Source organism: Juglans microcarpa x Juglans regia, chromosome 8S (assembly GCF_004785595.1).
Source record: "Juglans microcarpa x Juglans regia isolate MS1-56 chromosome 8S, Jm3101_v1.0, whole genome shotgun sequence".
Classification (NCBI taxonomy): domain Eukaryota; kingdom Viridiplantae; phylum Streptophyta; class Magnoliopsida; order Fagales; family Juglandaceae; genus Juglans; species Juglans microcarpa x Juglans regia.
Window position 1 is genome coordinate 18,969,738 of NC_054609.1, and position 14,326 is coordinate 18,984,063.

General features: G+C 36.4%; 1 protein-coding gene across 1 annotated transcript; it reads right to left on the reverse strand.

Moving 5' to 3' along the window:
- Positions 1-1,329: 1,329 nt before the first annotated feature.
- Positions 1,330-10,406, reverse strand: LOC121244793 (ubiquitin carboxyl-terminal hydrolase 23-like). Its single transcript, XM_041143001.1, has 10 exons — positions 9,919-10,406; positions 9,400-9,514; positions 7,280-7,390; positions 6,782-6,954; positions 6,289-6,615; positions 5,216-5,341; positions 4,391-5,011; positions 3,451-4,126; positions 2,712-2,805; positions 1,330-1,746 (listed from the first exon to the last, which is right to left on the reverse strand). The coding sequence occupies exons 1-10, from the start codon at positions 10,237-10,239 to the stop codon at positions 1,587-1,589; spliced, it is 2,724 nt and encodes a 907-aa protein (XP_040998935.1). The 5' UTR covers positions 10,240-10,406; the 3' UTR covers positions 1,330-1,586.
- Between the last annotated feature and the right edge of the window lie 3,920 nt (positions 10,407-14,326).

Here is a 14,326-nt window from a genome sequence, read left to right on the forward strand (position 1 = left end):
AGGTTCCATTTTCTAGTGTGTATATATATAACATGGATTTTCACTGTGTGTGGACTGAGTAAATGTTGTTCAGAATAATGATTAAGGCCAAAATTGGCCTACCTAGTTATCAAATTGGATGATTTAATTTTAGAGAAAGAGACATTACATGAATTTTATAATATTTAATGTTGTCCTTATAATATTTTCAAGCAGCGTGAATTTCATATTAATATTTAAGAGTAATGATCTTCATTATCTATTTTATTATCATCATCTCATCATCTTATAATATGGTATTAAATTATTGGAGGCTGTTTATTATGTTTTATTTATGGACCTATCATTTAATTCTACATCAAAGAATGTTGAGAGATAATGATAAAAATGACGATAAATAGATTTTTCTAATATTTAATACTGTGTCTATCTCTTTCTGCATTAGATCATTTAATTTGATCAAATAATTAAAGGGCGTCATAGGCAGCCATGAGAGGTGAGAGGAAAACATGATTATATCCATATTAATTCAAACCAACATGCTCTTTGAGTGTATGAAATAATGTAAGAACAAGGTTCTAAGTTTTATGGGGAGGTGAAACACGAGAAATAGTAGGTCTTGGGGACAGCAATGTCTGAGATTCGCATGTGAACTTCAAGGTACAGCCTTAAAGAGAACTTGGTGTATTAACTGTGCCTGGTTGGACGCTTTGGAGAGCCACGGGCAAATTTAATGCTGGTTTTGGACTTTATGTCGTGCATTCTGTTATTGATTTTGATCTTTTTACGATAAGAAGAGGTTGTTTCTATATACTGAAGAAGCACGGACATCCAATGGGTTGCACTTGTCTCTGACAATCCCATAAGAGACCAGACACCCATATTCAATTTTTGTTTGTTTGGGAGGAAAGTTCCTTGAGATGATGGAGATGGGAGAGAGGAGTCCAAGGCTCCTTTCACAAGATAATAAAAGGAGGAAGAAGTTTAAAATTTGAATAGGTAGAGCTTGTTTCTGGAGGCAAGTATATGAATTTTTTTTCCATTTTTTGGTTCTCATTTTTAATTTTTTACACTTTTTTTCCCTTCTCTCCAACCAAACAATAAACTGGAAAGATCCTATTACCCTTCCCTCCTTTGCAGCACATTGGGAGCATGCATGAAAGGAAAATGCCAAATAACAGGTCTCAAATATCCAAGATGGATACCCAGAAAATCGATGCCAAAACATCTCCAGTTCAAATTGCCCCTAGAAAGTAAAAAAACACCAATCTATGATCCATAACACAACTAAAAACTAATAAAATGGAACTAACTACAACTTTCGGAAATAACTCAGAGACTTGAGTTATATTAGCAAAAAGAACTTGATCATTTCTCGAACATAAAACCTGTTCAGATAATAAAGTCTTCCAACATGAGAAATGTTCCGAGAGGAATAAGTCCAATACAAAAAATCCCCCCAAATCTCCCTCCCTAACAAACAATTCCCGGAAAGGATAAGATCAGCTCTAGCACTCTCCTTAAAATTTCTGCTTAAACAATACACCAATTGCTCCAGGCAAACAAATGAGTCAGGCTTACACTTCACTGATATCAATCTAGTTTCTTCATATCCTGAATGGCTGATTTCCTGAGCTAGATCGGTTCACTTTAGCCTTGTTCGTTTGTGTTTTCTTGGTGGCGATTTCTTGAAAAGGATTTGGTCCACCAAAAGTATGCTTAAACTGCCTAACCTTCTTTCTCTTTCCCCTGTCATATTCTTCATCCCTGCAGATATTGAAAAATGGATAACCCAAGTTAAAATCATATGTGATATAAGTTTGAATTTGCGGGCAGTCGAGTTGAGCCATGCAACCAAAACCCCATCAAAGATGACTACAATTTCAATTAAGCTAACATATAAAAAATTCTAATTAAAAGTGACTACAAATAATGTGAGCATTCTCTCTCCTCTTCAGCAATATCACTGCTCACTGCCTAGGTTATGGCGTTAACTCTACCACTGCCACCCACATCTACTGCAAAGTACTTCCTCCCAACTAAAACCTCGACCTATGGCCAAATTAGGTTAAAAATCCCCAAAACACCAGTCTCCACTAACCCAAATCCACCTGCCAAACTCACTGCCAATTCTAAGCAAACACCACATCAACCTCAGGAGCTACATCAAATCCAAACTCCTCAGCCACTGTTTTCAAAAACTCATTCTGTATGACATCTCCTTCCAACCGTGTGAACTCAAAATCCATCAGCAAAAGATAAAGATTTCGAACATAAATTTAAGACTTTGCATCCTCTGAGCAGTTAAGGCAATGTATAAGACCCAACCATCCCAGTGTTCAGTGTCCAAATTGCGTTCAAATGTTTTAACCTAAGCCTAACAACAGGGTAGGAAACTGGATGACACATCAGGTAAGGGTTTCATAACTCTTTTAAGTTCATCAAGGCATCGCCAATACAGCTGTTATGTGCTTAAGCCCCACGTTCTCAAGCAGTCAAGTTCAAGAATGAGCATGACTTCATAGTAGGAAACTGGATGACACAACAGGTAAGGGTTTCATAACTCTTTTAAGTTCATCAAGGCATCGCCAATACAGCTGTTATGTGCTTAAGCCCCACGTTCTCAAGCAGTCAAGTTCAAGAATGAGCATGACTTCATAGTGATTTATGGTCAGTGAATTCATTTCGTTAACTTAAGAAAAACTAGCAAAATAACCGACAATCCAGCTTACCATTCATCTGGTATGTAGCCGATGCTGATTTTACCCATGCCATTTGATGCTGCAGATTGAGATGTAGGCAACTCTATCCCATCCCACTGAGCAACTGCAATCAACAGATTAAGACCAAAGAACAATAATCAGCATGCTATATCCCCAAGAAAAAGGCAATTACTAAGGTTCTCATGTTAGTTGGCATTGGAAATTTAGGTTATATAAGTAGACCCTTGGCCCCATATTACTGCCTCATTCCAACTAACAGGGAATTGAGACTGATCCACCATATTTGAAGTTGAGCAATTGGGAGCTATAGGGAAAAGAATTATGGCAAAACCAGCATGGACTCAGGAATATGCCAAGATATAGATCCCAAATAAGTGAATCCCAAATAGACCTTCACTTGAACAGAATATCCCATTTCCAATTTGGAAAAAGAAGAACAAAGACAAATCCAGAGTATGTTATATAAACCTAATTTCTTCTACCCTAAGGGGCACTTTCTCCTGGATACCTCCTGCGTACATAAATTTTTGCCCCCCTTTATGCCTCAATAAAATTTCATTCTTTATAAAAAAAGTCTTATAAACTTAAAGCATGCATTGCCACTTGCTAGGGCCTCTTATTTGTCAGAAATTATTGTAACTTGGGTCTACATGCACCACTTTAGAATTATAAGCAGTAGCACCAAGCTCAAAATAACGTATCTTTCCAGATGAATGCTGGAAAGATAACTACAAGAAAAATCTCTTACCAACTGTCTCCTCCAGACCTCGGGTGAGCATACTCATCAAACCATTTTGCATTACTTTTCTTTTTCCTTCTTTTGGACCATCTAATCGTCCTGCTTCCCACTGATCTGCTTCCAAGCTAGAGCCAGAGCACTTCTCCAATTGCTTATCAGTGGCAAGCACAGTTCCACTCTGATCGATTCTTTGTCTAAATTCATCATTTATTATATCTTCCATCTTCATTAAATCCTTGGCAGCAGCATTACTAGCTCCCTCTTTTGAACCAGACTTGATCCCTTTTCTCAGAGGTTGAGCTAAACTTGAGGTAATTTTCCTGGTAATCTCAGATGTAGACGGCCCCAGATCAGTTGAGATACAATCCATGTCAAACAAGTTTTCTCTGTTAATATTCTTCACATCTACAGTGTGTTTTTTGTTTCTTTTGTGCTTTTTCTTCTTCCACAAACTCAACGATGCCTGGAAAAGGAAGTGTGAATTAAGCTGCATGCTCGCCGCCCGGCATTTCACTAGCTTCTTTTTCAGTTTTCTGTGATGTTTGCAATTACAAGCTTGTTTCTGTGATCCATTTCTCTTCAATGATGAGCACAATTTCACTGACCCATCAAGCGCTATTTTTTGAACCGGAACACCAGCATTCTCAACCAGTGAATTGCCAACAGTGCCGGATGTATTCCCAACCTGGAAAAATTGAAGGATAAAAAATCAAGACTTGTTCAGACTAATGAATACCTGACCATTTGCAAGGCCTTTTTTGGTGTACTTACAGGGACAATTGTAGTCAATTTCATATCATTAAGATTTTGTGATGGTGCTACATGTAAAACGTGATTAATCTGGCGAATAAAACATGTAACAGATCAGTATGGAACAAGGTTAAAATTATATCTGCCCACCGGGCTGGTAAGGACCCTAAGGAGCATGCGTAAAGAAACATCCACTGACCTTCTGAGAGGTCTCCTCTCTGACAAGTTTGGCAGTAGAAGAGCTTTGGGGATCACTGAAGGTAGGTGATGTTGCAACCGAGACTCTCATATCTTTCCTTGAATCTCCATGCTCTTTATGATCATTAATAATGCCTTTAGCTGTCTTTTCAATATCAGGAGCCCCACCATCACCAGATGGAGCTGATACTGAGTTTGGGTCAGTAACAGGAAGTGTTTCCTGTGGAGTGTTTGATAATGGCAACTTTAAGACAGGTTCTAGTACAGAAACCTTTTCCAGCACTGAGCATTGGGTAATTATCAGGCAATTATTTTTTTGTACTAATTCTTCCTTAGTAAGGGGTGTCCTATGTGGACCAACATTTAACACATCATTCCGAGAAACAGCAGTAGCAGAGGTTGCACCACTTAACCGATTCTCAACTGGACCATTCTTAACTATCTCCTTTAAGCCTTGGTTGAAACTGGAAGATGTTCTATTTCCATTAGTGTTTCCTTTCAAATTCTCTTTATGAGCAACATCAGTGGGGATTTTCCTCGGAATAATATTTCTTCTGTCACGAACATAAAACAGCATGTAAGCTTGCTGTTCTAGAACTCTCTTCTCACTGGCTGGGGCAACCTGTCATAGAAGAATTGCAAAAATTCATGAGAAATTCATCTCAAAGACAACAATCGGGTACCCATATTTAGTATTTGGTTGTGAAGTGAAGCTAGTTGTATAATCTAGGTTTGAATAACGCAGATTTGGGACCTTTCTACCATATTTGTAATATCACCAAAGAGTGGTTTTATCTAATCAGAAATGGACTAATTGATAGCTTACCTGATTGTCGTTGAGATAGTACCAAATGCCATTTGAAGTGCGAACATAGCAAGAATAATGTCCATAATGGGTGTTCCAACCATCATGGACCAAAACACCATAAAGAGTATACCTCAGATCTCCATCCTGTGAAGTATAAGAAACAAAATGTCAAATATATATTATGTACAATGACCTGAAAACTGTTGGAACATAGGGCAGCATCATGCATTTACTACAAAAATCTGGAAACTAGACTTGCTTCCTGCTTCCAACAAAGCAGGTTTTCCATTAACGGCATCAGTAATCAGATACTGAAAATTAAAATATACATCCAGAGCCATAACATCTGGCATCTTCCCTCTATGTCATTGCTGCCTCTTTTCACAATCAACATAATGGGTTTATTTTTTTTGACATGTACATCATTAGTGCACTTACTAAACTGAACTAGTGACTGAACCCAACACTCTGAACCAGTGGCTGAAACAAAACTCTTCGTTAGAGGGGAAGTAGATGCCACTTGGAGGCACTGGTGAAAATAAAGGGATTAAAAAAAATTGCACTGCTACTCTTCATCCAAGTTGTCATCCTCAATCACACATGGTGATGTATCACATTTCAAGTGGCTTTTTCTATCAACCACCTAAAATGGCACCCACTTGAATTGTGCGACATTACCAAGTGACTGGGGACAACAACGATTACGATGATGAAGAGCATTACTCTCACAAAAATTATTTGATAAACTTTCTCTGAACAAATTAATATCTTGGCATAATTCTTGATTCGTGACTGGCTTTGCCTACCAAGATCCCCCATATTTCCCAACATTCCACATTCAATACCCATTTCCTCCTTTCGCAATACTTTCCCCAAGGAAAATTTCTCCATTGTTTAAACTCAGTTTCACTTGAGAGAAACATTATATCAATCTCAATTACACTCTTTGTTGGAGGCAAAATAATTTTTTTTCATCGGAATTTTTTTAAATATAATATTCATTAAAATACCAGATGCCAATAATTAAAACAAAGGCTATGCCTATGAAATCTAGGGGAAAAGAAACTTGCAATAAAAAGAAGTTCACTTACATAGGAACCACTGACAAAGGGTTTCAAATCTAATGTACAACCAAAATGAACTTTCTTTTTAATCTTTTGCCCAGGATCATGAGCATGAAACCGCTTCAAGTGAACAGTTAGGACATATGGTGCCTTGTGGACCGTAAGCTGTTTGAGAGCCCTAACTTTCTGCTTGCATCGTTGACACTGATATTGCCTTTCTCCTCCGTCTAACTGCTCTGCAGCAGTGAAGTTTGCAAGTGCTTTATGCAAGGAATCTGCCTTGACTATTTCAAGACTTAAATCTAAGAATGGATCAAACGTATTGGAGCAATAAGAACATTGCAAGCATTTAACCTGGGGAAGAAACAAGGAAAAATGGTCAAAAATCTAAATAAAAAATTTTCCAACCTTGTCAGGGAACACACCCAAAAGAATTGAAACTCCAAAAGCAGTTTCAAAGGCATCTAGTCACTCATTATAGAATGTCAATACATTCTACCAGGTATCAAGATTAGGTTACCTGACTCCTAAGGCGACCTCCGAATATCTTGTGCACCAAACTTTTCTCATAAGCACTAGGGGATTCACCAGGCACTCCAGAAGGTAAGCAACATTTATGCATTGATTCCAGCAAATTTACCATGTACTCATGTGCATCCTCTTGTCTAGCTTTCCGGAAATTCCGTGATATGCCTAATTGTGTGGTCAGGAGTTACAAATTCCAACACAGTTCAAATGCAAAAAAAAAAAAAAAAAAAAAAAAAAAAAGAGGCTGTATCTCAATAAAATCAAGAACGAACTGTTTATCCTTTAACAAAAACTTAATTGGTTGGACCTCAGGACCAATATGAGGTTTTTTCTTTCTCAAACAAAGCATTAATAATTACTTGAAAAGTAATCTTTAGAAAACCGACTGTTGCAGTTGAATCAATTAAGATATGAATTCCCAGAAGCAAAAACACTTTTTGAACACCAAACGTATCCATTCATTAATCCATATATATAAGAACAAGGATACATTGCAAGTTCCTGACAAAATCACTAGGTGCTAATACTCTCCCAGTTGATTGTAGAGCACAGCTGACATGCTTTTGGATGGCGCATAAAACACAAAATCCAGCAATATGACCTTCATCAAACAACAAATGAAATTAGAAATGCCATGTAATTAACCACCCAAGTTCTAGGACCAATGGCCATAGTGGGCCAATGAATCTGATATAATGGACAAAAACCATGGCAATTTTCCATAGAAGTCTAGAAAAAAATTAGCTTGTAAGAAATCTGTAAAAAACACAATAATTTATTAAATTGAGCATGAAAACCTTATTTGCAGAGGAATTCTTGTCAGACAAAAAGCATAAATCTTGCAGTTAAGTTAACAGAATTAAATAGCCGATAAGAGTTCAAATATTAATCTGCAGCTAACTCTTTCCAGTCCAAGTGAGCGCATGCACAATAGCATGAATTCTTGATCAAAATTGCAATTAGCGATTGGGAAAGAGTCCTCAAGACTTCAAGAACAAAGAAAATGTAGGTCTACCATACAATTCTTGGGTTTTTTGTGGATTCAGATCAGTTAGTAGCATAAAAAAAATCCTTGGCATGCGGTAAAGGTTGATACTTAGGTTAGCATGTTGATAGCCTATGCTGAAAGTATCAAGACAAAAAAATAAGTTTTAAACTATGAAACTTGAAGAGTAATGCATAACCAACAGGCATAGTCACTTCCAAATTTTTAAGAAATTAAAAATCTATATGAAATACTACTTGCATTTCTTAGGAAAGTAAGTTAGTGGTTGAACGAATGAGTTAAGGCTATTAGGCCTCGTTTGGATGTTGAGATGAGATGAGAAATATGTGAATAGTAGTCAAATGGTTTGTGAATAGTAGTGAAATGGTTGAAGTTAAAATGTTTTATGAGATTTTGGGAAAGGAGGGAGAAAAATGTTGAATAAAAATATTATAAAGTTAAAATATCGTTAGAATATAATTTTTTAATATTATTTTTGTTTTGGGATTTGAAAAAGTTGAATTATTTTTTGTGTTTTGTTTTGAAGTTTGAGAAAGTTGTAATGATTAAGTAAAGACTAGATGAAAAAGTTCTATTGTATCCTCTAGCTAGGCGTGTTTTCATGTATACTTCCTGTGTACCCAGGCTATACCTATTTCTATGAATATATTATCTTTGATTACCTATAAAGAAAAAGACTAGATGAAAAAGTTGAAGATTTAAAATTGAAAAGTATTTGTGTTTGAGTGGTGTTTGGATGTTGAGATAAGATGAGATGAGATGAGACCATCTCAACATCCAAATGGGGCCTACTCTCTAATGAGTGCAATTAGTCAAATATAACTCATAAATGAACAGACCACACCAGAAGCCTTATGGTCAGATCATATCCTTCTCAAACAGCCTCAGAATTGAGATCAAGAGTTCAAGGTGCAAGTGCAATAATGGATAAGTGTTATAACTAGAATTTAGGCATATATTAAGTTGTACTTAAGATATTACAAGCCAAAAAAGTAGAAAATGAGAACAGAGATACAAGACCAAACAATGGAGTGCATCAGCACACTGTTCTTTCAATGGCTTCTAAGTGACTCGAAGACTTACATTATGATTGAATGAATAGAGAGAAGGGAGAGGATATTGGAAGTGGGTAAGATCTATAAAACCCAGAGGTCACTTCATATAAACCTCTTCGTTAAGAAAGCTATGAAGAAAGGAATTTTTTGACGTCCAGCTGTCGCATAGGCCACTCTTTAGAAGTCGCTAGAGTAAGAACAGTCTGAATAGTAGAAAAAAGAATCTCCACACATAATCTTTGTCATATAATGGAAAATAATCTCACTAGTAATTTTTATAAGTAAAATTATTTCATTCAATTCCTTCAATTTCACTGGTTATGGAAGCATATAAACTTTTTTAGATTTTATCAAATAGACATCCTAAACTTCAAAAAATACCTTTAACACAGAACCACCCGTCCTTATGCACGGGTCACTAAGGAAGCAACTGTTAGAACATGCATATGTACAAATTCATATATACATATAGTACAAATAAGCAGGAGACATAAATCCGTTTCAGTCAAGGGCATTCTCTGGGAACAAAACGTGCTGGGGATCACTCACAAGAATTTTGATGCTTGCTACTCTGCAGGTATGCTGCTAAAGGCTCTGTGTACGTTAGACACTGCAACACTGAATTGAGGAAGCAAGTATTTCCAAGATTTTGCAGGCCAGCACCCTGAAATTATTCAAACCAGAGTTGAGCTACTGGATAACTTTTACTTTTAAGACAAATCAAAACAAGAAAAAGTCGAAACCCAAGCAAACTAATGGCATAAATTCAGAAATTTTAAATAAAATATCATGATTCATGATAACAAATATAACAAAGATGGCAAATGCGTAAAAATTTGAGAACGGGAAATTTTTTACACCACTAAAATTGGAAGTAATCGATACTAAACACCATAAAGTTGAAGCAAGAACAAATTGGACAAGAAAGCTTTAAAAAGAAACTAGGAGCACCCACTAAATAATGAAGAGCAGAGACTAATTCCAAGAAATATACCAATCTTAAGTCTACACACTCTCCAAAACCAGTTAAACAAACCCAAAACCATGAAAATCCACTGAACCACTTACAATTCTCCGAACGGTAATCCCGAAGCTGAGCTCTGGATCCAACCCATGCTCCAAAAACTCGGACCCATCTCCTTTCTTCCCAGCCAAACCTGATTGACCCGTGTTAGACCCCAATCGCCGTTGGTCCGAGCCGCCGCCGGGGTTCAGAGTCTCAAGCTTGAAATCGCCACCACCGCCGCCATTACCGAATCCCTTAAAGGGCTTCCTCGCCGGGTGAAACTCTATTCTCCTGTGAAACAAAGCCGGGGATCCATTCGCCGAGGCACATGGAGGATCCGATTGGATTTCGGATCCCATACTAGTTCCTAAGCTGTCAGGCATTACAACCTCTGAACTGGATTTAAAAGCTATTGAGTTTTACAGGTTTTTCCTTCTATACGTATATGCATTCGGCTCAAAAACACTACCGATTGTTTGTTCTATAGGGGGTTCTGGGGGAAAGTTTTGAGAAAGCAGAGGCTTTTCGGCTTCTGCGAAAGAGAAAGAGACAAAAAGGGAGGGAGAAGCAGTAATAAACCCTACGTTCCCGAGGATTTTTTGGTGGTACACGGAAAGACCACGCTGAATCTCGTCGCACCTGATTATTCAGAATAAAAAGTGTAGGTAAATTTGTGTTTGCATGGATGCTTTTGGACCGTAAGATCAACAGTGGTGACACGTGGGATGGCTATGAAGTCTCAGGTTGATGCGCCACCAAAAGTGGGACCCTCTAGGATATTCCAGATTGGCCTTATTTGAACCGCTGGATTTCCACATTTCTCGTGGCCCATAATCAAATACTGTAGGAAATAACAGTTTTTTTTTATTAAATTAAGAATTCATGATGTAAATTTAATTGGTACGAAAATAAGTAAATAATGTTAAATAATTTTTAATTATTTAATGATAATAATAAATAATACTTTTTAGTAATAAAAATGATATTTGTAGATGCGAACTGCGTAAATCATTTAAAAAAAACATAAATATCAAATTCACATAAAAAAAATTAATTTTTTAATAATAAACTTCATTCTTTTAAAAAAAAAAAATTAGACAACATCTATATACTCCAAAATTATATATAACATTTCTCTTCGAATTTCATTTCATCTCATAACCAAAATCCATCACATTCTCAGTACACCAAGTCCAATTATGTTTAAGCGCATTTGGACCACGGATTTTGTCAATGATATACCTTTTTAATGTCCCATCTCATTGTTAAGATCTTTTGTCCGAAATTATGGGAGATATATAAGCCCAAAATGATTCTCATGATATTTATAGATAGAAAAATTTTACTTATTATTTTACACTACATATTATACATAATTTTTTTTCTTATCAAATATATGATGTATAAATAATAAGTAAAAAAATTGAATTAGTTTAGGAAGAATAAAAACAAAAAAATAATAATAAATAATAAAAATAAGTATGATGTGTGGGGATAAGTATAATGTGTGAAGATGATGAGTAGCAAAATTTATTTTTGTTTGAGTTACATATAAATTTATAATGTGTGAAGATGATGTATGGAGAGAACTGTATGCCATCAGGCTAGCTCTTGGCCATATCAATGAATTCATGTCACCTGTGAATGTAGCATATGAAGATGCATTCTTTAATAGATTTACAAGATTCGATCGTGCCATAAAGAATGTTAAAACTATGGGTCGTGCTTATCAAGACTTGGCAGTTGGCATACCAATTGTCATCTGTTAGGCCCATCACAAACACAGCAATCGGCCCATTCCAACATATAGAGAAAGAACATTTTTTTTTAAATGAAGAGACAAAGGTCACATATTCAATAATGATTCCGACTCACATTATTAAAAAAATCTCACTTATGACGGAAGAATACCGTAATAACCAATTCAAATCACTTAAAAAGCGTACAAATAATCATCCTATTCTATCAACTCAGGTGTCATATCGTAACCTCCCCCATTAAACAAAACTTTACAAAAAAGACCACGTCCCAGTTCTTCACCAAATAAAATTGCCCATCCCAGATAAACCTATTTCACAAAACCAACGTGCTTAAGTTCTAACATACGGAATACCAAGTTTGTCCATACAAATAATACCTCGAATGCAACCTTAAATGGAATCCAACCTAGAAAAATCCAACACCATACCTCTTGCCCCTTGTTTTTCTAAAAAATCTGCAACCATATTTGCCTCTCTAAATATGTACCTAAACCGAACATTCCTTTCCCGAGCTAATATTTTAATCTCTTCCCAATAATCTCAAAGGATCCAGAATTTACAAACACCCAACGCCAACCAATGTATTATAACTGAAGAATCCAACTAAATCACAAATTCTCGCAACCTCAATTGTTTACATAAACGCAAGCCATCCAAAACAGCTTTACATTCTGCAATATTGTTAGTAGCATGGCCATAATAACGAGAGAAACCAACAACTACATCCCCATTTGAATTTCGAATAATTCCTCCTCCTCCTGCAACTCCTGGATTACCACAATATCTATCATCCACATTTAACTTTAACCCCCCCTCTCACTGGTTTTCTCCACAAAATTAACGTTGGTTTTTTTTTTTTTTTGTTTTTAGCAATAGGCAAAGTCAAACAAGCTAAATTATCCAAAATTTCCTTATCCTTTACACCCATGTGCCGGAACCTCCTCATGTTAATAGAAATATTCCTCAAGCCCAATTTAACTTCCCGAATCACATTCTCACATTTGAAACTAAAGCCTTCCATTCTAGCAGCACATCTAGCTTTCCAGAGTTCCCAAGAAATCACAATAGGAATTAACCATTTAAGCCAACCCACCTGCGAACTCAAAGATGCCCTTTGCCACCAAATATTCAACATACCCTCCTCGTTTCTAATATGTGATACATTAATATAACAGGATTTTGCAAAAAAAGACCATACATTTTGAGCTCCTTCTCCCTCATATAAAATGTGGTGCAAGGTTTCCACTTGAGGTTTAGTACAACATTCACTCCTCAATACCATCCGAATACCTATGTTTCGAATAATGTTATCCACCGGAATAGCCTTTCTCTTCACTCGCCATAAGAAAAAGGACATCTTCTTTGGTATCCCATTTTTCTATAACCATTTTTTCTAAGGACATAGCTCACCTCTTTGTCGAATTAATTCCCAGGCTGATTTTGTAGTGAACTTACCATCCACCTCGTGCTTCCATACACAAACATCATGCCCCTGCCGAATCTAAATTCCAAACTCAATAATAATTCTCATCATTGCATCTGGAATCAGTTGCTACAATTCCTGCACTTTTGGCCCGTTAGTATCAAAAACATCTGCAACTTTCAGATTCAAAACTCCTACCACCGAGATTGAATTAGTCAACGGACCCGCTTCTAACCAATTATCCATCCAAAAGCTGTATTGTCCATCCCGAATGAGTCACTTCGAGTTCCGTATCACTTTTGGCATTAAAGCCATTAAACCCTTCTAGAATCTGGTTCCTTTTCTTAAATGTAATACTGAATACACATGAGAATTACCCATGTATTTAGTAGTAAAAAATCTTAACCACATGGAACCCCCTTTAATCAATTTCCAAGCAAATTTCATCATCAAATACTTCTGAACATCATGCAAATTTCTGAATCCAAGCCCCCCTCCTCTACCGACAAACATATTTTTTTTCCATGCTATCCATTTCCTTTTTTTGTTATCAACCGATGAGTTCCAAAGGAAATCAGAGAATAACTTCTCAAGTTTGGCTAACACACATTTTGGTAAATTTAAAACATGGAGCATGTGAATATGCATACTATTCAAAACATGCTTAATCAGTATAATTTTACCTCCAAAAGAGAGCACTTTGGTTTTCCACCCTGCTAGTTTCTTCTGCACTTTTGCCAAAAGAGGATCAAACATCCTCAATTTCATACCTCTTGCAAATAACGGAACTCCCAAATATCTGCATGGCCAGCTTCCTTTCTCAAATCCTGAAATCATTTTCAAACTACTCCTCCTATTAACAGGAATGGAATTAGAGAAAAACAATGAAGACTTACTTTGATTAATCAGCTGTCCCGACATCACTTTATATCTATGTAACACTTCCATAATTTTTCTCATAGAAGCACTTCCTCCATTTACAAAAATTAGTAGATCGTCCACATAGAATAAATGAGAAATCAATGAACCTCCACTAGGATGAAACGGCAGAATTCTTCCCAAACTGAACTCTTGATTAATCATGCGAGAAAGAACATCTTCGGATAATATAAACAAATAAGGGGAAAGCGGATCACCTTGTTGAAGTCCACGCGATGCCTTAAAAAATCATTTGGAGCAACCATTCAACATTACCGAGCAACACGGCAGGTACTCTCATGATGTTACGAGAGTCAAGAATTAATATGTACAAGATCCAAATGTATAAATTTCAAGCAAGATTTTTAT